Here is a 24,331-nt window from a genome sequence, read left to right as displayed (position 1 = left end):
TTTTTTTTTTTTTTGTTTTTTTTTTACATGGGAACAGGTGACCGTTCTCTTACTGGTGTATAAATATACACATTTTGGTGCACCCTGGCAGCCAAATGGTTTAGGCACACAACATATAACCACGAACATCCATGGTTCGATTCTGCCAGCAAGTCAAACCCTTCTTTCCCTATGTTTCCTGTTTGCCTCAAAACTGGAAACTTTTCAATAACAGCAATAAAAAATAAAGTTAATGGTCTAATGGTTTAGAAATAATGGCACTGTGTATAGTAGGGCTGGGCGATATGGCCAAGAATAGAATCCTACTCAGGTTAGGGCACATACCACATAGGCCTGAGCAGCTGCACCCCGGTTCAACTCCTAATCCGGTCGGACCTTTGCTGCATGTCATTCCCCTACTTTCTCTCCCAGTTTCCTGTCACTCGCTACTGTCCTATCTAATAAAAGCTAAAAGTCCAAAAACAATAATAAAAAAAAGGAGATTTTTTTTTTCATACTGATCATTTTTGATATGTACATTTAATACCATCAATGAGGAAGGACATACCTCGTTTGTTTAAAAGAAAACTCCGCAGGGTGCCTCTTAATTTGAAGTTTGGTGTATTCAGAAAAAGATTTTTTCATGTTTTCTAACCTATCATTTATTTTTGAATCAATAACTCGATTCTCTCTGCAAACAGCCGGGAATAACGTTTATGCCTCAGCAGGGCGACAGAAACAATGTTTTTACAGGAACATCACACAGAAGATCAACATGTTACACTACACATACTGGCTATTGCAAACTGGTACTGCTGTATTTGTATTTGTTTTGGCTCTACACTTGTCAACTACAGAGGTGTAGTGCTGTATCCAAACAGGGTGACTGTTCAAATGAGGGCTGACCCAAATGCAGAATAGACGTAAGATTACTTTTTTTGGCATTTCTGCTTTATTAGTCACAGTGGAGAGAGACAGGAATGGCAGGGGACAGGGACAGAGGGGATGTCCGAGCTGGATTTGAACCTGAGTCGCCACAGCAAGGACTCGGCCTTTACACATGGTGCGTGCCAAAACCAGGTGAGCTACCTGTGTTCCTCAGAACAGACACATTTATCATAAATTACCCATCAGATTGTTTTTGTGGGAATTGTTATTGTGACACTTTTTTTTATTGCCCAGCCTTAGTCCACCCATAGTAAATGCTGGAAAACCAAAACTTTTGAGGAAATACTCTACTATTCGCTTTCTGTGGTGGAGAGTTAGATGAGAAGATAAATATCACTCATGTCAGTCTGTTAAATATGAAGCTGCAGCCAGCTAACAAGAACACCCAACAAAAAGGTAAATACAACAGTTCACCGTTTTATTGAGGGGTTACGTGTCAGACTACTTTGTGGATTTGAGCAGTTGCCAGGCAACCAGCTGAAAGTTGCTTTGCATGGCCAAAAAATAGTCTGACAAATAAACCCTCATAAAACAGCAACATCATTTTTACACTTCAGTTATTGTACAGATTACACAAGAGACAAGATATATCATGTTAATTAGTAAGCTTTAGAGGTGCTGGTAGGCAGACTTTGTCACTATTTGACAGAACCTGGCTAGCTGTTTTCTCCCAGCTTTGTGCTAAGCTAAGCTAACTTTCTGCTGACTATAGCATTATTTTTCATGGAGGACATGACAGTGGTAGGCTGTGAATATTTTTTTCTAACTCTCTACCAAAGACGGAATAAGTGTATCTCCCAAAAGGTTGAACTATTTCTTTAAATCCCCATCCATAAATGAAACACGTTCAAACTCCTAATGATAGTTCTTTAAAAATGAGGATCAAGTTTTTTGGTTTTTTTTTAATTACAGCTACATGCAAAAGAACCATGGTATATGCTTATCTTTTTTTAAGCAACTGTAGTTATTGTATATGAAGATGGGTATGGGAGAGTCTGAGACAAAACTAATATCATGAGAACTCCAGCTAGGTGATGTGTCCTGAAAGGTCAAGTGGTATTATCTGCTCGCATTTGCCGCAGCAGCATTACCCAGGTTCACAGTGAGTTTCACTCTGCCTCCATCCAGCTCCAAACGCAGGGTGTCCGCTGACTGCTGAGAGGTGGTGGCCATCAGCAACCCAAAGGCCCTCTGGGACATGAAGCGCAGGGACACATCCTCGGCCTCTGTGTGCAGAGTCCTTGGCAGCCCCACCTTTAGATACATGCTGCCGTCATAGCTCACCATGGTGGCTTCTGTAGATTTCAGGAACATGAAGCATTAGCAGACAATGAACCCCGGAGGGGCAATCACAGCACTAAATTAAAAACACAAAGTGGCGTTTATGGAATGAAATCTGAATTCTGTTTGAGCTTATCTCAGGTGCAGCATGATATAATTTTAGATTGCAGTTTTCATCAGCCACACCAGATGGCAGAAACAGCCTGGAGCATGGGAAGACAGCGGCAGCTGCAATCAAATTTCTGAAGGATTTATACCCATCATAGTGCAATACAAGAGGGATTTTCATATATCCCTCATACTATTAGCTGCCAATGGATCTGCGTAATTTGGCCTCTCTGTGAGAAAACCATCTGCATGGTAAATGCAGTGTGATTCAGGCCGAATCATGCTGCTGAAGCAGCACAGCATTTCTAATGGAACACGCATAGCACTGGCAACCTCTTGATACTGACACTTCATTAATGATTCACTATACTGTACGAAATGCTGTAATTTACTTCTGAATGGCTTAAATGAATAACAACTGAATTTTGTTTTTCTGTGCATAGTCACTTAAACTGCTTTGTGGATGTGCGGGGTTATTTTGAGCTGACAGTGTGGTTCACATTTGAATCGATATGACATTATACAGTATGTAGGTGATCGCACTGCAATTGCAAATGAAGTTATTATTGTTTGGAGGCTTGAACATTAAGGCATGATAATGAATTTTCTTTGTATCTACCTTCTTTTTTCATCTGTGCCGGCACTTTAAAGCTACTGTGCAGCTGAGTTGATAAATAAAATACTGGCCAAAGTGTGTTAAAAGCTTTGCAGCAGCAATTGAAAGTCACTTATCCCCCCCATCCACTTCCATCCTTCTCAGAAATTCTTACCCTTCTCACAGCTGCGACCTAAGTAGCCAGTACCACTGCAGTCACAAATGTGGCGGTTCCAGCCTTCTCTGCAGTGTCCGCTGTTGGCGCATGTGTCTCTGGCACACCTGACATGAGTTTCTCTGGTGCAGAAGCTGCTGACATCTGTGGCGCCCTGAACCTCCGCCAGCCTCCACAGGTTGCGGCTCTGCCCGTCAATGAAGAGGTCCCTCACGCAGCCCACGTAGCCGAGGCCAAGGGAGGCCGTCCACACCTCGGGGGGGAGAATGAGGGCTTGACGATCCTCAGGTAAACCTCCAAGATACATGTCCCCGTCTAGGTCAAGGATCTCGCTGCCTTCATTAGCAGAAAAGGGGACGCTCTGGCTGTTCACAGAGATAAGGCCTGTAGGGCAGGCATTAACAGTGAGCCAATTTGGACTTATACGATGTTTTTGTTGCAGAAAATGAAGACAGGTGTGTGTGGGTTGCGCTAAGTGAAAAGTGAGAACAAACTGTGAGATTGAGGAAGTGGGCGCCACTCTCTGCTTGTTGTAAAAAGTGTGGATAAAGAAACTGCACTGCCAGTCCTTGGGAATTGATTTTGTGAGTGAAAGCGGAAGCTAAAACTAAAACTTTCTGCGGAAAAATGAAGAATTATAAATGACAAATCTGCATTGTCATATTACCCTGCCTGAGAAGGAAGGGAATTTATTTATAGAAATGTGAAGGAAGAAGTAGAAGGAACTGTGTGTATTATTTTGGCTTCTACTAATAAGGCAGGCATTTGGATTGCACTAATAAGGCAGACATTTGGATTGTACTAATAAAGCAGACATCTCCTAATTTGAGGTGGATGACTGTATAATTGGCCACTTGTGAAATAGGTTAACACTGATTTCAAAATGTCATACATATATTATAGCAACTAAAATATTGTTGTAATTAAAAGCTAATAAGCATGCATGTTTTGATGCCGTGAATAAAACGCAAGAATGTGCTGATGTGACTGTATCCATGCTGGCATATGGGGACTTTTTCTAGTCCCCAGCTAAAACTGGAAAAACACAGCAACAGAAGCAGACAGAAGCCCCCCCCCCTGCCTTCCTGAATACACAAAATTATCTCACCGTTGCGCCCTTTCCTCTGGAAGTCCACATGGCACCACTCGCCGTCGCTGAGCCTCGTGTTACTCGCTTTTGTCTTGATGCTGCCGGAGCCCATATCCATGACCAGGTAGAGAAATCCATCCAGCAGCTCTATGGCGAAGAAGTCTGCCCTGGGCTTCCTGTCGGGCTGTACTCCCTGCAGGCTGCCATGACTGAACAGCAACAGGCCGTTGGGTTCCGTGGTGCGGAAGTCAAAAGATATGGCGCCCGTCTTCTTTGTGTTCCACCTGGGCAATGTCAAGTAGGCAGATGGCGTGTCGAAGGTGACCGGCTCCAGGGCTTCCACATTCTCACAGCTGAATATCAGGTCACCATGGATACTGATCCTGGGATCCCGCTGTTCAGCCAGCCGTGACAGTTCCAGTCTAAACTCATTGTTCTTGTAGACCACCTAATAAATGAGAGAGATGTCATGGTGAGATGACAGCTGGAGAGAGCAATACATTCAGCGCAAAGGTTGAATATTACTCATTAATACACACCAGAATCGATATGACACAGCAGCGTTCAGAAGGACGTGCCGAAGAAAACACGTTGAATCATACCTGAACTCAGAGCTCACATAGAAAATGATCTGGTGGTTTCATTTCAAGAGTCGAGTCGAATGAACTGGCACCTTTAATTATACGGATGTAGAAGCACTTGATGCATGAACCAAAAAAAAAAAAAGAAAAGAAAAAAAAAAGCCATATTTTGTCTCACTGAGATTGTTCCTGTCTCATACTGTGTATCCATACAGAGACAGAGGAAGCATGTAGAACTGGTACTCAAAGTTAAAAGCTGCCTGTTAAATAATGAGACCAGACATTCTTTTTCACCACGTTAAGAATTTGCCTTTTCCCTATTAACTACAAAACTGTCATGAGAAAACAAGAGGGGAGCAAGAGCTGAAAAGCTGATGAAATTTGGATATGCATTTTATATTTACATGCAAATGCAAACATTTACATTTTAGACACTCTAGCTGACTCACTTAGGAACGTATAATGAGTCCGACAGTAGAATAATCTTAAACTCAGAACAGACGAATCACAGACACAGCACCCACACAATGACAAACAGTTAAACGTGTTTATACTAAGTAAACTGAAAAAGATCACGTCCAAGCATAGGAAGTCTGTGGGAGAGAGGTGGATGAGCACAAACTCACAATTTCTTATTTTAAGAGGTAAATTTAGTAAATGGAAGAGGGCATAAACTTACATTTCTGAGCTCATGATGCAGAAACAGCTGCACAATGGTAAAAAAAAATCTGATTTTCCAGCTGCAGTGGCTATACAGCAAATCTCTCTCCACCTTTGAGGTGTGTGTGGCTGTTGATTTGATATTCTAGATCAATCACAGGAAATAGAGTGAAATACAACCCCCACCCCCCTTTCTTTTTTAAAGATATGTACTTATATTAAATAAAAGCTATACAATACCTTGTTTAAACTGAGAGCAGACGTCAATAAAATGCCTATACGGGCGCCTCTGCACTGTTATTATTTTCTGCTTTCATTCTGGGTTCATCAATATGCACAGCGGGGAGACAACAATCCTTGTCTCATTTTGTATCAGTGGTAAGTCACCCCGAGCCCACTGTTATCTGCCACATCACCAGTCCCTGCCTGAGGTGACACACCACACCGCACAGAGGACTAACAGCAGAGCTGAGAGGCAATTTGTGCCAATATCACACTTCACACTGCCTCAGTGTGACTAATTAAGCAGTGAAATCAGATGGCGAAACTGACCATCGAGAAATGAGTGTAACAGGCAATTTTTAAATGGGGAAGACAGTCACTTAAACACAGCGGGAGGAGTGCATTAGTGGTTATGTACAGGCGGTGTTTACAAGTAGGAACACCACGTCTGACAAAGATGCATAGATGGCTACAAATGACCTCTGCAGCGCTATTATATAAGTCAAAGGACAATACAGGAAGTGGAATCCTATTTCACCAATTGAGATGGCTGCTTTATGTGACAAGGATTACAGAGTATCCCAAAACACAAGAATAAAGCTCTTCCAATGTCGATTGACAAAGTCCTCACATCTTTTATGCTCAAGTAGGGTAGAATAACAGCAGCGAGAGAATGAAGACCTTCTCTGCTGCTAACAGCTGTGTGAACACATTCTTCATAACCAAATTGGGCACAATCTTTGAAGCATTAAAGTAAAGGAACCTAATGATGTGGTGTGGGATATCCTGTGGGCACACATACTGCAGACCAATAAGCCGGTGACTTCAAAGACAAATTCATCTCTCCCTGCTAGTTGTTGTAGTCGTGACATCCATTTGAAAGTGGCCATTATTATCCCTGTACCTGATGAACCTGATGGCCTCTACCCAGCAGCACTCACATCTATTATCATGTAATGTCTAGAGAGATTAGTCATGGCCCAAACTCACTACGTTCAATAAAATAAGACAGATATCCCCCTAAATAGATCCACTGCTTATACAATAAATATTTTAGGCACTTCTCACTTTTCTTTCCCAGGCTGGATATGTATGTGCGAGGGGTTTGTTACCCTAGTTCATCACCAAACTCAAGAGCTCTGAGTTTGAGCTCACTTTGAACCCGGCTCCTGGATTTTCCACCGGGCTGATCTTCATCTGACCCCCCCACCCCCTGCCCACCATTACCAGGACTTCCCAGGTTTGTCATCCCGTCATCATGACTCTTTATCCCGTCATACGCTCCCTGCATTTCACAGTGGTAGCAGGTTTAAACACCACCACCAGCTACACCGCCCACAGAGCGGAGGTTGCAGCATTGGCAGCGTTACTGGGACAATAACCTGTCCATAAATAACATCTCATTTTCATTTCAGTTTATTCACACTGCAGAGTAATTATGCAGAGTCTCCATTTAAAAATCATTCAGTGAACGCTTGAGTGCTTTCAAACGTTGGTGTTCTTTATTAACAAATACTGCTAATATTATAACAAACACAGTTTAATTTTGAATTTGTCTGTGCTGGAGAGTTTAATGGACAAAATTGCATAGCTGCAGACTGTGAGGATTATTGCTCTCTGAGGCTGTACTTAGGCACAGCGGTGCGGGTAATATTTGCCAGGTCCTCCATCTTAGTTTAGCCAGTTAGCACGCTGACATGTGTTAATTAGTATTAAACACAGTATTTTTGCAGGTATTTGGTGATAAACCAAAGCACTGGTCAAACTGAAATTTTAACCTGATCATGACACAGGGGGAAACATCAGGGAAAAAGTCACCAGAACAATATCTGCAATAATTTCACGGCAATCCATCCAACTGTTACAGAGATATGGTGTTTAAAACCACAACCTCATGGTGGCACTAGAGGAGATGACAGGGTTTCCCCAAATGATGTGCGCTGCATCATTTGGGAAACCACAAATTCCAGTCCAAATTTCATGGCAAGCCATCCAATAGTTGCTGAGATAATTCAGTCTGAGTAGTAGATAACAAATGAACAGACCAACCGGCAGTGCCATCCCCAGAGCTCAGCGTAACTAAAAAAATCAAAAATGTAAAGAATTTGTCAGTAACTTCTCTATGAATGTGTCATGGGACTTAACTTTGAAACACAGATTATTTTTTGTGGATAAAAATACAGCTTTCTGACGTTTTCACTTCTCCGCTATAAATACATTCTGCAAAAACTGGATACTTGGCAAGTGAAACTGCTTTTACGATTGAACTTCAATAGGAAAAAAATGAAACTGAAAAAGAAATCTCTTTACATTAGTAGAGTCTACAACAACTCATCAATCTACTTTTAACAAGAGAATGTGTAAAGCTCTTATTCTCAGAGAATGAAGCTGCTGCTTGTTGTGCTCTGCTCCCACTTTAGCTTAGTCTGGATATTTCTACTTTATTTGCCTTGTGCATTTTGTGCATCCTGTTTCTAAGTGATGTGTCTGTTCTGTCCTTGGTGCTTTGTACTCCCAGCTGAATCCCATGCAGCTGGATTTAATGGGGATCAAGAGCAGGGCCTAATAACAGTTTATAAGCATTTATGGAATAAATAGTCTTATGTCCTTTGACAGGAGTGTCTCTGAGAGAAGAAAACTCATTTGTCTGAGTTGGGTATTGACCCCAAGAAAATATGTATATACCTATTTTCCACCATGACGTTCATGCTATTGCTTTCCACCTCACTAAAATATCAAACTACTGCCTGTCTGCTCCTAATCCTTCCTTAGTACAGGGTAGCATTTCTCACTTTTAATGCACATAGCACATCATTTGGTTTTTATGAGATTGCTCACTTCATTAAACATTTGTGAGACCAGGCTGAAATTGGGCATTAACCCATAATTCACTGCTTTGCCTACACTAATTTTAATGCTAAGTACATGATCTTAACTTGCTTGCTGAAGATAATCAATGTGACAGGTACAGACCAGAGTTTAAAAGCTTCAAAAATGTGGAAGTAGTGGTGGAAACTGAGTTCAGACTGTGTTTCAGGGCTTTCCACGAAAAGATGCATCTGTTTCTCACATATATTAGGAGCTACATTCTCAAAGGGATTCCCACAGGAATCTACAAATGCATATGCACTGCACAGCGCAGCCTCTCAGCAAAATGTTTCTCCTTCAAACACCCTACAACGGGAGAATCAATATCCATGTGAGGGGTGATTTTCTATACACAGAACATGCTCTGCTTATAGTGCTATCTAAGGAGGGTGGGATAGTATTTCCAGTCTTCTGCTGAGACCGAGGTCGAGCTGTACTCACATCTTTCAGACAGCCCATGAAGTTGTTGCTGACCGGGGAGCCTGGCAGGTCAGCTGTGTTGAGGCTGCCCCCTATGTAGAAGAGATCATCAGAGCCCAGCATGGTGTAGTCCTCCTGAGTGTAGCCAGTGGTGGTGAGAATCCCGTCCACCAAGATCGTCACCTAGAGGATCCACGTGGGGAGTGCGGGGAGAATAAGTGACAAGACATGGAGAGATTTTAAGCCAAACAGAAAGAACTGGCCTAATTATTTCATGCTTCGTTTCTTGATTCTAGTTGAGCTTGCCTTAATGTTGGATCTTGAAGGCAATTACAAGAACAGCTTTGAAAGGTTCACTAATCTCTGCTGATCCCTGTTTCTGATATATTAGCAGGATTGCAGTGGAGGCAATATACCATAAATATTCCCTCCAATGACATTTTGGCTCTGAAGCAATATGAATGCTACAGTGTACTCAATTAATTTGTGATTAAAGATATCAAGACGGCAATCTACATTACTTGTATACTGGCAACAACAAAACAACATTATTCTCCTATCAGTCTCATCAGTACACAGAGACAATAGAAATTAAGGACTCAATTGGAATATATAGGAGGGAATGATATGCTTGTTGCCATGACAATAAGCCTACTGTTAACACATGCTGTTATGTAAATATAGCTCCCATTTTGGAATAATAAGTGAAAACAATGCTGATGATTTTTTTTTTTCTTTGGGGGGTGGATGGGTGGGTAGGGGCCACATTTTTCAATTTTCAGGAAAATACTGTGAAAAAACAAATGGTTCTTTTGTAAATTGTATTCCCTGTGATAAATTGCATTTTAGGTTGAAAATGAAAAATGACAGCCCCAACAAGGGAGGGGACATGCTTGTTCGAAGATTTGGTTAATTGGTCTCAGGCCATTCAAAATCATTTTAGAAAAGCAAGGCTCGAGTGGGAAGATGTCATTCATAAAATCCTTTGTAAAATATCAGAGACCGGTTTGGGAGAGGGAATTGTTAGTTTAACAGCCCCTGTACATTCACTATAGTTGATTTTTAGTGCAGACATGCTTAATGATTCATAGGATTTGATTTAGATTAATTTTTCATTAAGAATTTTATTTTGATTAGGAAATACATATATATAGCACCTGCTATATAACATATTTATGGAACAATGAGCATTAAGATAAAAATGGGATGATGACAACAATGAAGGAGATGGTGAGCTACATTTTTGGTCATGAGAATGGATAATAACTAAACTACCACAACACAAAAAACAAATAATTTAAAATGACAGACTCATGACAAAGCAGTCTGAGTGTTAAAAGCCCAAGTCTTTAAAGTGCATCTGGGAAGTATCTTAACTTCTATGGTGGCTATTCTGTAAAAATCACTGGTTTGTTAAAAGTAAGAGGATAAGAGAGAAAAGAGCGACCTGACATGGTATCTTCAGGTGTCAGGTCTCTAAAATTAGATCCTGTCTGATCATTCTCAGGTACTGGCAGATATTGATTTCTGTCAATCTAGTGTTGAAGACTTGAGTGTCTTTGGCTTGGACGTCGGACCATAGCACGGCTCGAATGTGGGCTGATGATACTGCACATCAGGAAACTTCAGAAAATAAAAGTGTCTGGAAAATGATTGATGCTGCTTTCTCTTTCGCTCCACGACGTCTAGAGAAGCATGACCAATGTCTAATACTGGGTATTACACCATATCCTGGCAACCCAGACAGTTAATTTCCTGGCATTTGGAAATCAGAAGTGAGGGATGAATGCGTTCAAAGGTAATTACTGAATTAGGCAAAAGCTTCATTAATTAGAAGCACACATTAGGATAATATTAAGGCTCCAGTCTTGGCTGGTACACTTGAAGACTGACCTTTCATTACAATGTCTCCAGGAGTCCTACACAGCCAATGCTGATTAAAGGGTCAACACATATTGGCTGTTAGTGGAGCTCAAGAATTACAGGGAGAATTGAGTGTGGTGTTTAGAGGGGACAACAGATCATTTATGTGCATGTTAGTGTGTGTGTTGTTTGTACAGTACAGGACCATAAATACAATGGATGCATCATTAATAAGGTTCAGAAAAGGAGAGGGAATGAGCACTATTTGGTTTGCCCATGACACTAAAAAGAAAAGACAGATGGAAAGGAGATAGTGATAGGAGAAATTCTACCCTGAAAAGCACCACCGGATCTAATAAAATGTTTCCACCAGCACTCTCTTGGGAGTTACAGTTCCCCCTATCTACATGTCAGTGAGGTAACTTATCTGAGGGGAAAGCAATTTACACAGGGATCAAATGCATGGCTGAAAGCATAAGTGAGGTTGTAAGCATTGGATTGCCGCTCTTCTGGAAGCCGGGGTAAGGGAAAAGATGTGGAGGAAGATGCAAGTTTATATGCAGGTTAATGTGACAAGTTCAGAATATATTGGTGATGATGAGAGAGTTAGATACAAAATGAATCCTGCTTTTGCAAAGAAATCATTTGAATGCATTGCACATGGCAAATCTCACTGTAGAGAAATATGTTTGGCTTAGTTGTGGCTCAGGCAAATTTGCAACAGTAAATAATCAAAAGCCCATTTTTTAAATTGCAGTTTTAAGGTAAGAGTTGTACCTGAGCTCAGAGGAGTTTTGCTTGAACAGATACAATATGTGTGCTTCAGCATTTTGTACACACTTCTGAATATGTGCCAACTTCATTGGCAGACTAAAGCACAAAAAGCAATTGTGCCCAAACACTGAGTTAATGCTCCAATAATATTGATTATGCAGCGCTATGGCATTTTGACAGTGGCGTCACCAGGTGCATCTGATGTATGTGTTAAAGGAAGAATGTTAGAATATATTAGCAGTGCTTGAAAAGATTTTGAGAGGACTTACTTAGAGTGGCTGCACGTTTTTGGAGCCGATATTACTGGCCAAATGTTGTTAAAAACCCACTGTACACTACCCACTCAGCACCAAATGACATAGAGACACAGTTAGTGACTAACTGGTGAACATAGTGGAGCATAGCTGAGCCAGATATTTCCCTCAGGAGTAGGTAAGACCAAAAACACAGCTAAAGGAAAGTGAATATTCACCAGGCAGCCACAAACTCGACTCCAAATGAATGATAATGTTGCTCTGTAACTGCTAGATGTGTGTGTACCATATCAACTCAACAGGTGATAATATGCTAACGTCATGTTCATAACTTCAGCTGCCCTCAAGTGGCAAAAAAACTGTTTACAGGTTTGAGGTATCCATCCATCCACCCATCCATTACCTCTACCACTTTTCCTTTAAGGATCATGGGGAGGTTGGAGTCAATCCCAGCTGACTTTGAATGAGTGGCAAGGTACACCCAGATAGCCAGTCTATCACAGGGCCGACAGGTTTGAAGTGTAGAGAGCAGAACTCCACTACAAACTGAACTTGCTTAAATAAATGTTAGCAAACAATCGTTTACACATCAGAAAAACAGCAACAATAGCATTCAGAATTGTTTCAGTTGTCAGCAATATGACAAATGCAATTTGGATATTTTCCCTCTTTTTTGGTCTCCACCAACTGCTGAGAAAAATATCTGTGTCTTAAGCTTTCTTCACCATGCAGTCTTGACTCTCCACAGTTTGGTACTGGGCAGGTAGTGTAGTATGCTTATCAAAACTCCTTTGCTGCATGTCAGCCGCTGTTACTGGAAACAGGGGTGATGAGAGTGCTGAACCATTCAGTAAATTTGCAAGCTAATACACTCCATAGATTGGCAGAAATAGGTAATTATCTGTGGGTTTCTCACTGCGACCAAGTCATTAATTCAGCGTTAATACAGAAAAAACATTGATTAGTGGAACTTTAAGGTACTATATGATGAGAGTAATTGTAGAATGACTGCAGAGTGCCAGCAGAGTAACATTTAATGTAACAGACACATCCTGGAAGTGAATTAGCTTGGGAATTCAGCACTGTGCCCTGTCCACTGGACAGTGTTAATGAATATGAAACCTTAGGGCCGAGTTGTACTTGGCTAAAGTACAGTAGGTACAGCAGTACAATGTCAGACACATGCAATGGCTGCATTCATTATATAAGCTTCACATTTTCCTGCATGACCTCTCTGATACTGCTGCAATGTTGCATCGCTTGCCTACAACCATAAAAATTTGTTTTTTAGATTGTTGTTTTTAAGTTGAGTTTGTCATAATCTGAAAATCTGTCTGACAGTTACTGTACTGTAAAGGCTGAAAAATGGAATGGGCTCTAGCAGGGTACATGAAAATGATGGATATTGCTGTGTGTATTGAGCCTTTCTTTCAATAAGGTAAAAGGACCTTTACAGCAATCTTGTGGGTGCAAAAAAAAAGCAAGTTGCTGATTATAAAAGGACTCAGTGATCTCCACCAAAGCAATCTATTTCATGAGAAAGAGGGCAATGACCTAATATGAGCTTGTAATATCTATCAGAATGTGGAAAATGGGAGACAGGCAGTCCAGCAGCGCAGAAATATGAAACATTAAACAGAAACCAACACAGTATTCATTCATGTTTACACTCATAGTGGAGTAAAGTACCTTATCCAACTTTGCATGGGACTGGCAAGGTGCCTATACTGTATACTGATGGTGATTCATTTCTCTTTGACATACATGATTTTAGATCCTTTTTTGCCAGCTGTTGATATAATAGCTGACATGATGCAAGATCAATAAAATCTATATGCTGTACTTTTTTTCACAGTCCTGTGAGCAACAAGCATGGAAGCCATACATACTTGGCGGAGGTTGCGCGTCACCCGAACGTCGTGCCAGACATTGTCGTTAAACTTCCCACTGGCAGGTTCCACCAGGGCCTCGAAAGCACCAGAGCCCAGGTTGATGACCAGCCACAGAGCTCCGTTCCTCAGAGACAGGTTGACATAATCAGCTGACTTCCCTGTGTGAAGCAGCAGGCCATTCCTCTGGAGCGTACGGAAGGACAGCGTGATCTCATCCAAACTGCTCTGAATGGGTGTCTGGGACAGGTTGTAGCTGAAGAACTCATTGCCTTTGAAGGTGGCCACTGACTCCTCCTGCCCTGAGAGGGGAGGAGAAACATCTTAGATAATTCTTACAGTCATCAGGGTTAAGTTTGACTTACCTACTGCACAGTATACTCACTACTAGAATAGAACTAGACTAAAACAATTACTGTACTGCTTGACAAATATTTCACTATCACTAATACTAACTGGAACAGACCATCCACATATTTGTTAAACTACAAGATCACTGTACATTCTGATGGACAAATGAACTGTCAATGGCAGGTCACCATTCTGTGTGTTGTTTGCATGTTGAAGCATAAGACTTGTGATAGTCTATATTCTTCTCATTTTCAACAAAGTCAATGAAAAGACCAAAACCAACAGAAACCTGATCCTACTATTAAAAAATAATGTAGCTTACTCCTCTGTCCCAAAGACCTCCATAAAAACACATTGTGTTACACTGGTTGACATGTTCCTTCATCAAGATGAACATGGGCATATTGGTTTACTTTGAGTCGATCCCACACACACTCCTGGTGCTATAAATACTCACACCAAAGCCACAGCTGAAAAGAGTTCCCAACAAATGCATTACTTACTCTGATTAGAGTACACTTCTAATCTAATCTAACAAGCTGTTTGAAGAAATTATTTGACCTTTTTGGAAAAAAAAGAATAAAATATAAATTCCTGGCATCTTTTTAAGACTTACATATTGAATAGGAAAAATTGTTGGTTATGGCATTTTCATATGATTTGTTACAACAAGAAAAGCATAAAATAATGCGAGCCTTATCCTTATTTTCAAGAATGTCATTTAAAAAATATCAATATAATATCAGTGTCAGGCTTCGTAAAACATCTAATCCACCCCCGCAATCCAAATAATTTTCCAGTGAATATGTTAAATGTACAGTAAAATCTGATGGCTCAAACAATTTCCCCAGCTGTTCCAATAAAAGCAGTTTCCAGGTTTAACCAGAGCAGATGTTAGTGTTTTTCTGCTTCATCGTTTCTTAGCATCCTACGTTAGCAACATAACTTTTTACAAGCTGCACTAAGAATCATGGTGTCAAACATCTTTTCACATAATACAAAGTCCCTCTTAATATAACAGTTCATTAAACAATGATGCATCTAATGATTACACCTTACACAAGACCTTACACAAGATAAAGCTTTTTGATTTCACCAACATAAGCAGATAGATAGATAGATAGATAGATATCTTACTCACATAAAAACATGTGAACAAAAATGGGAAATCAAAACTATTTAGGAGCAAGTTATAAATCGTAAGAATGTGAAGACATGCATCAACCAGAGTGGAAAAAAGCAGCAAAACTGAACTTGATACTACAGTGGCAAAAGGTCATACAGTTTTTCCTTAAATGTTGCTTTGTGATTTTGCCAACTGGTCCTGTGGGCTTTTCCACTGCCTTAATGTATACTGAATGGTAAAATACTCTTGTATTTTATTGAGCTTCATAATTCACTAAGGCCTTATACACACATACAGCATATTGACACATTCTGACACCCACTCTTTAGTATTCACAGCATTGAGATCAACAGTAAAATCCACAATTCCAGTGCGGCAACTTTTGACATTGAACTATTATTTTACACTGAACCACAGGAATAATGTTAACTATTGTATAACACAGTTCTTGAACTCATGAGTGGGCTGTTTCAAGTCAGTAATAGACACCCCTTCCTTCTGCTTGTTTATACGATGCAGCCTTGGAGCTACTGAGCAAGCTGTTTCAAACTAGAAGAATAAGCCTGTGTTAGTTTGTACAGTAAAAATCGGCTTCTGAACTTCAGGGCCAATTTAAGCCGGCAGGATTAGTGGTCCCATTAGTATCTATTGTTTGAGCAGTGTAGTTGCACAACTTTTGAGCAGACAGCAACTTGTTAAGCTATTGTTGTTGAGCCTAAATATGAAGATCCACATTTTGTAAGAGAAACATAAACATAAAGTGCAGGTGCAGAGTCAATAAAGTGAACAATGAAGGTCTTGCAGTGGTTGAGAAAAACTGATTATGGGACACCAGCAGGCCTTATTATCAAAACAAGAGTGCTTACATGTCAAGTTGATAACCCTTAAGGCACAGTAACTGTTTAACATAATAAGGATCTTAAGAGATTAGTCCATTTAACAGGAGGATTTACATCATAACCTGTGTACATCCTGTGGAATCTTCCTTTAATTCCCAGATTTCTATAAGGAAGACATCACTTGCAAACGACCCTGAAGTCCTCTTTAAGGTCTATGAGGGATAAATGGAAATGTGTGGGTGGCTAGAAAGGCAGCGGGCCATATCTCTGCTTTCCTGTTTACCTAAGAGGTTGCCCATTGTCTGCAACAACAGTGTTTACCAGCTTGTGAAAAAGGCAATGCTGACTGTGTTTGCTCCAACACCAGACAGACTTTGGCACCAACTCCAAGGAAAACCCGTCAGAGACACTGGCTGCAGTCAGTACACCAGCTAAGAGATGCTGCTGGGGCAGTTTAGCGCTTTATGCATGCTGCAGCAGACTGTGGGGGACAGAGCCATCAAACTTCTACCATGGCTGCTGCTGTGAGATGATTGCTCTCCACCATCTCTACATGCAAATGGATGGCGATATGGGCAGAAAAGGAAGGCTCAGCAGAATACGATGGCCGCACCAACAATCTCTACATGTCTCTCCTGCTTCTCCTCTCACTGTCTTGTCTCGATCTCACTATACATCATCCAATTATCTCTTATCTCCCTGCACACGTTGGTCCCCTCTGAATTCAGGATACAAATACTAGTGAGTCCTTATAGAAAGGCGCTGCTCATGACCAATTCAATGACATGCACAGCACACAAAGACCCACACAAAGCACGAGGGGAGCTAAAGCATGCTGGGTGCCACTTGAACATTGGACAAGTTAACTTTCAGATTATTAATAGCATCTGGTGTTGCCCCTATACTCATGTCCAGAAGGATTATCTGTAAAGATCCTGCCCAGAGCTATACATTAGCTGCTAACTGTTACAGTATGAGACACATGAAACCCTGAAGAGAAAATGCGTCTTGTCATCAGGTGGGAAGACATTATCTGCTACTGCTTCCTATTTGCCTACCTGTTCCAATCTTTGTTACAATTACCCTGTGCTGCAGTGGCCAAACCACATGAAAAATGCCAACATTGCTCATTAATATTAAGCTTTACAGCTGATTAATTTCAAAGCGGCACAGACACAGATGGCAGCTGCTGACTTTGTCTCCTGCTCAGGGGCGGGGAGTCATGTGTCATGTGGACGGCGGGGGCAGTGCTTTACCCCTCTAGTCTGGAGGCAGGAATGTGCATAAGCGCTCAAGGTGGTCAATAAGGTACACCTGTGTTTGAATAATCACCATCTCCATTATATCTTTATGTCTCAGTAAAGAGCATTCACAAGAAGCTACTCAAGCTACTCCTGAGGCCTGCAAAAAGCTTTTGTTTCATTTATAAATTGCGGGACTTCCAGAGAGGGACAACTGTGTTGCATATTTGATATGAAATTATTTGTGGCCAAATAAATACAGATCAAATCACAACACTCTCTTGAGTATCCCCTCAGGCTAAAGCTGAGACATTGTCAAAGTTAATAATAAATGGTTGTTATAACATTAAATGGCTGAATGAAAGTGAATATCTCATGTATATGCTATGAGGTCCGATGAATGGCACTTTGTATTGCTTGGAGGGTTATTTCTGTAAATCGTCACTCTGCAATCAATTACTTACTTCTTATTATTATTGATGCACGAAATGGAGCAATTACATTTAGGCCTCATTTCACTACAAATCACACTGTGGTTGGCCTTTAGGACACACTGGTTGTGAGACTTACTAAATATCTGATAATAGTGTTATTCCAATTCAGCAGACAATGTTAATCATTGCACAGTTGAGGCAGCATGTAGTGTATTTAACTGCATTGCTCCGTCAGCATACCCATCAATTAAAGTAGGAGCTTAAATCGAACATTATCTTTTGGCCTCGGACAGACTTATGACTTTTTTTTGAACACAAAAGAGTTTGTCCCAAAGCGAGTAACCAAAGGATCCAGACCTTAATCTATAATGTCACACTCATGTACAGCCTCGAGCTGCACCATTTATAGTGGGTGAAAAACTGGTGTAATCATACTGTGAAGTATTCACTCACGCCTTTTCATCTACTGTAAATGACCTCAATATTAGTGTTAATCAATTCTACACCAGAAAATGTACATGGGAACACCCAGTGTGCTGCCACACACATAGTTTTCATCTTCACAGATTTGTGTTCCGCAGGAGAGGGAATAACATAATTCAAAGATGACATACAAAACTATTTCAGGTTACATCTGCAGGCTATGTATAATGACATCTCATTGAAAACAAAAACAGAATCCGCTACGAATGCCGTTTCTATGAACCTGTAAAAAAACAAACCAATAGAGGAGCTGTAACGATAACCAAAGGAACGTGAAATCTCTAGAAACCCTTGTGAAGTGTTTATCTTGTTCAAATTCATCCAAGAAAATATTTTATCTTGAGATAATAGTAACAGTAACATTCCAGTAATGAACAGGATCAGGATTCAACCAGTGCATTATATTGTCAGTGAGGTCGTCAAAGCTAATTCTCTATGTTTAGAGACAACGCTGATTGCCATGGAGACAAAATGGTGACTTCTATCTTCGTCTCACAACATGTGGCAGAAAACACAAAACATAAATGCACTGGATTCATGTAGGTCAGTATGTACTGTATTACAGTCAAAATACTCCCTTTTTTGTAATGCCCAATTCTTTAACCTACATTACACTGGTTGAATGTTTTTCTCCCAAGGTTCTAGATCGCACTACTGGGGCTTTATTTTAATTCAGAAGTTATTCAGCACAAGTTAAAATCAGTTTTGTGTTGAATGTGTGCAAAATGATGCTAGCCTTGTGTGCATTACATTTTTTTTTTCTGAACAAGGACAGGACATCACAGTAGTATCTATTCCTGATTGTTTACTAGCAAAACCCAGCTGTGTACAACTATCTCTTCCACCAGTAGTTTGAAATCTCTTTTCTTGAATCTGTGTTTATATGGATGTTCAACACTTTAGCACATTAGCAATGAAGAAACCATTTGAAGGGAATGCCATTTACAACCCACTGACCAAGGAGCACACATTTGAGAAATCTGCATCGTATAACTGTATTAAAATAATGAAAACAACAGCCCAAAAAAGGACAAGAAAATTTCCTGATGATATATTTATGTATAATTATGATTATTTTAACAGGAAAAGTTAATAAATAGATTTTTTTGTGTATACCTGAGAGACATCTTTGGCAACGACATCCCTTTATTCTTTGTTACTGACACCTGTTTTTTCTTTTGAAAACACCATGAAACCAAACCGAAGAGATTCTATGAGCATAGATGCATTACCTTGGCGAAAAACTGCAGAGGTCAAAGGTGATGTTCCAGTAGCTCAGTCAGTGGTCAGGACAAGGGTTTGACGGACAAAAATTGAGTGAGTAGTGAGCATAACATGACAGGAAGCAGAAACGAATAGGCAAGTATATGAGAAAAGAGGAGAGGAAATATTAGTGCAGCACAGTTAACTAAAATGATTTCAGGGGAAGGGAAATGTTGTGATCAGGTGGCTGGGAAGGAAAAGCAAACCAATAGACCCCATACCTTGGCGGTTTAACATCAGGTGCGCCAGACCTTGAGGGAAAGAACAGAAAAAAGGATACGAAAACAGGAAGTTCATAAAGAGGTTCGGGAGAACAAAAGCATTGTCACAATGTTGGACTGCAGTTTGTGACAGACATCCTGGGGTAGGTACGGATGTCAAAGTTCAAACTCAAAGAGAAAGGGGAAATCAAACTAAAAACAGACAAACATCTCAAGGGAGGAGAGGGAAGGCAAGGAGAGAAAAAAACATCTTGATTGGTGCAACCCTCATGGGTAGTTGCTCACACAGATGCTTTTTTCTAAATGGAACACATACTGTATGTTTACTTGATGCAGACAGCGTTTGAGATGTACCAGATATACATAAAACCTGCTTTACACCTAAAAGTTACACATGGTAACTGTAGCTCTATGATCTGTGTTCACTTACGCCGCGCTGTAGGCTTAGCCCCTCGTCTCTACACACAGATATTTCGCATGTAAGTGCTCGGCCAACCCCGGTGAGGCCATTTAAGCTTCTATATGGCAGCGTTTTATGAAGGGCAGAAATGACACCAGTCCTTATCCACTAAATCTTTACTGACTATCACACCATTTCACAGAGGGTTTACCATCTAATAGAGCTCAACAGGGCGGGCGGGCGGGGGGGTTAGGACTACGCCCCTACCGTACAGTGACATAAAAGGCATCATGTAACAGGTCAGCCAGCGATTACTTGCCACAACTGATCTTTTAATTTTGGAAAAAAGCAGAAGGGAGGCAAGACATAATGCTGCACTGTGTTAAATCCTCACTGACTATAAACCATCATAAAGCAGGTTAGTCAGGAGTAAAATTGCACATCCCACAGAGGGGTTAGCCCATGCTGGACACCGGTTCTGACTGCACTGGCCAAGACATAGAGGATGGTATAAGCCCTTTTAACATAAAGACAACAGTATATTCCAACTTAAATGTAACATGGCACATTAAAAGCTACAGATGTATGTAAGTAAACTGAAGATACACTGAAACTTCTCAATCACATAATATTGCTGAGCAGTTGAAGGTGGCGGTGTGTAAAAGTCGAGTTGGTGTGCCTGCGAATATTGTAGCGATCAAAGCCAAATTTGATTTAGTTTTGTGTGCCCCACCAAGCTAAGTGTCTCACTCTGAGGCACAGGCGCAGAGACACACAGACAAATATCTCAATAGCTCAGCCAGAAATTATATGACATGGCTCACCTGCTCCTCTTGCCAAAAAGGAGATGGGGATGATACATTGCAACACCTCTGCTGAGCACATGAGCCCCACTGTGCCAGCCAACACAAACAGCTCTCATCAGTACATTAGCGCTCTGAGATTCGCATATAGCAAGTTGCTCTCCCACGGTTCAAGTCCCAGCTCAGTCATTAGGTAAAAACCTTATGAAGGGGCAAGTCACTGTGGCGCAAATCTCCCCCACGCGTTCCTCTGAACAAGGCTGCTCAGGCTGCAGCTCTTGGTGTGGAATGGACCTGATTACCCCTGGGACGGTCCTTGCCTGCCAACACGTAGGCTTTTGTTATAGTGTGCCATTGCAAAGCCCGTGACTGAGCCTCTGCTTAGGAAGGATTCACCCACAACCCTGTCTACATCGCAAACAAAGAGCTGCTGTGTGCACCCCCACTGTGGCTGTACATTCCACATGACAAGCCAACTTATCTATACACAAGACGTAAATTATGCCACCTCTTCTTCACCCCCCAGGTGATGTCAGTCTCTCCTGACATACTAAGATCTTTTTCTGGTGTCTGTACCCTCTACCCACCCCTACGCTATAAAAGTATAAAAGTACATCACTCAGCAACTTAGGAGGGTGGATGGGTAGGTTGCCCATTATCCAACTAACAACCAGAACCAGCCACAAAGCTGGAAGCTATTGCTTTGTCAAGTGGAGAATGCCCCGGTCTAACCCTCCACTCGGTTGGTGTCTGTGTAGCTTGAGAAAGGAGCTTTGACCTGAAGAATGTGCAGCAATGATGACTCCACACACTTCTGATTTTTGTCCAGCACTGTGGCGAGGAAAAAACTGACCTGCATCCCCCACTAATGCTCCTCTGACTAATGGAGACTGATGCTGGTGACCAAAACAGGTCAGCGCAGGCAGCACTTCACAAGTGCCTCAGCCAACAAAGTAATCTCTTTGACTTTGACTGTGTAGTTGTCATGTGAAGGAGCTGTAGAAAAGTGGATGAGGAGCGGTATCGTTGCTGCCCTTGTATTGGAGCAGCCGCCCATTTAATATGCTCATCCTACTTGGTTGAGCCTCACATCCAAAGCTCACTGTGTGGAGATATGGGTAGAATCCCATTAGAGAGGGAAGCCTGCATGAAAATAAACCAACTTTCCTACCGCTAATCTACTAGTTTTCTATTTTTAAATAGGGCGCAACCATAACAGTATTGTAACGAGTTTCAGGGCAAACAATTTATAGCCAGGTGATGGAAGATCATTAAAATATTAAAATATTAGCATGTTGCTTTTTTTGTAAGAAATAGAAACAAGCACCCTGTTAAAAGCCTGCTGTTCTAGTAAGTCAGAATGTCACTTTGTAAGTCACTTTGTGGATGTGATGTTATTAATCATTTCATCATGATAACCCATAAGGGATTTAGAGCAGCAATCATCTATTAGTAAAGTGTTGGCTGTGCATACACATGCCTTTACTCCTCTGCGTCTACTAACCTAGAGTAAAATGTACAAAACCAAAAACTGCAGCTGAAGCTCGCTTTGCGTTCTCAAACTGTTAGGCACCTCTGGCCACATCCCAGTTAATGATGTTAAAGTAGGTTTGAAAACTGAATGGTGAAGGCTGAAACCCAGAGAAATCTGGGAATTCTGTCCAATGTGAGTGTGTGGGTTTACTCAGTAAAAATTAGCAAAGGGAAAGTATGAAAGAAAGGTAAAGTAAGAAAGACAAAACGAGAGATAATATTCTAAAGAGTGCCAGCTTTTACTGTAGCTGAAACATGTTTTGTCTGTGGATAAATACTGCTTTGGAAAGGAAACATGTTACATATCAAGGAACCACAAAACTTCAGAGCCTGTGTATTATCAGGCCTATGGTTCCTCGCTGTATGTTGCTGACCTTTCAACCTCCTACACTCCCTCTTTTTCTTTTCACTGATTTTACCCTTTTTCTTAACCTTTACAATTATCTACAAAATTAGGGTATAAAAGGTTTTATGAATAAATGTCAGTGTAGCTGTTAAAAAAATAAATATATAAATAAAATAAATTCTCATTTAATTTTTTTGTAATTGCTTATAACAGTGTAAACTTTTGGAAATATTTCTAATAAGACAAGGCCTGCTATCTAAGTAAGTTTAATTAATAAATATGCAGATGTTGAAGGACCTCTCAGTCATTATTGTGACATTAATTAGCGTGCATCTAAGAAGAAAGAGCCATTGCACGAGGATTAGGATTTGCTATATTTATTTTTCCGAGAAAAGTACAGTATTATGGAGCCTGTTGTAATGAGGGATTAGACCAAGGTCACTGCTGCTGAAAGATGCGAGCCCACCAGGACCAGATTTCTTTCTTTCGAAAATTTCTACGCTTGCTTTGTCATCCCTGTAGTAGTTTTAAAGTGTCACTACTGTGTGCTTACATGTGAAACAATGAAAATGTGTTTGCTCTTGTTGTGTCTGTGTTTCATAAGGTTTTCCTATACGTTTGAGAGATTTCTCTGTTCTGTATCTGCCATGTGAGTTGGCTGTCCTTATCTCTCGTTCACAGACCTGTTTTTTTTTTTCCTCACAAAACATCAGAGGATGCTGCACTCTTTTGGCATTAGAGCACGCCCCACCATGGCCTTTGTCCGGGCATTTCGACGGGAGCCCACGTGCTGCACGCTGTAGATGAACAACTCAGAAGACTCACCTGCTGTGCCAAAGGTTTGCACTGCCTTAAAGCAGTTCCTCAGACAAATACAGATAAATTCCTGCAACCACTTAAAACCCACAGCCAAGACCAAATATAGCATATGGGTTGCCATCTTCGCCATCTCTGAGGGGAGGCAGCGATTTAGCTAATGCATACATCTGTCTATTTCCGTCAATGCAAGGACAACAAAGACTTGATGCCGAATAGCACATGGAGCGGTTTGAAGGATAGAAAAAGAGGCATCTGGTGACTGTGATTTTGCCGTTGTCATTGTTGTTTTCATGCATTCTGCATTGGGAATTGTCTCCATGTCAAGCTTTAATCCAATAAACATTCTGATGTGCTCTCTTTGCAGCATGTCATTTAATAATGCCTGCCTTTTTGCTGTGAGCACAGCCATACCATCTTTGCTTATAATTAAGAATGATTAATGCTTGTTTTTGGAAATAGTGCAAAGATGAGACTAACTGTTACTGAAGCATACAGCCATATACCACAGGCACTAAGTCTTACTTACGTGCTGTTTTAAATACAGCATAGAGAATCTGTACCAAAAATGTATCATCTCTCACAACACATTATATCTAGTATTATCTACACCAATACGTACAGTAATGTGTGCGATGTCTTTAAATCCATTCTACACTCATGGACTTATATTCTGCACACCAACGTTAAGAGACTGTGTATGAAGACAGCAACGTTTTGCAATATTGAGTCTATTTTGCTGTTACACGCCAAATAAGTGTCAGATGC

General features: G+C 40.8%; 1 protein-coding gene across 5 annotated transcripts in view; it reads right to left on the bottom strand.

Annotated features, from left to right (window-relative positions):
- The window catches only part of nrxn2a (neurexin 2a), a 114,014-nt gene that overhangs the window by 63,942 nt on the left and 25,741 nt on the right, over positions 1-24,331 (bottom strand). For 4 of the 5 annotated variants that reach the window (XM_018692014.2, XM_051078528.1, XM_051078527.1 and 1 more), the window contains exons 4-9: positions 19,666-19,695; positions 13,708-14,009; positions 8,949-9,110; positions 4,195-4,624; positions 3,087-3,470; positions 2,019-2,222 (exon numbers count right to left, since the gene is read on the bottom strand). In XM_018692014.2, the coding sequence (XP_018547530.1) occupies positions 2,019-2,222; positions 3,087-3,470; positions 4,195-4,624; positions 8,949-9,110; positions 13,708-14,009; positions 19,666-19,695 (1,512 nt within the window). The remainder of the gene's footprint in view (positions 1-2,018; positions 2,223-3,086; positions 3,471-4,194; positions 4,625-8,948; positions 9,111-13,707; positions 14,010-19,665; positions 19,696-24,331) is intronic. The other variant, XM_018692017.2, reaches the window with a different exon arrangement.

The sequence above is a fragment of the Lates calcarifer genome, linkage group LG20, assembly GCF_001640805.2.
Source record: "Lates calcarifer isolate ASB-BC8 linkage group LG20, TLL_Latcal_v3, whole genome shotgun sequence".
Lineage (NCBI taxonomy): Eukaryota > Metazoa > Chordata > Actinopteri > Centropomidae > Lates > Lates calcarifer.
Note: the sequence above shows the minus strand (reverse complement) of the source record. Positions and strands in the feature narration are given on the sequence as shown.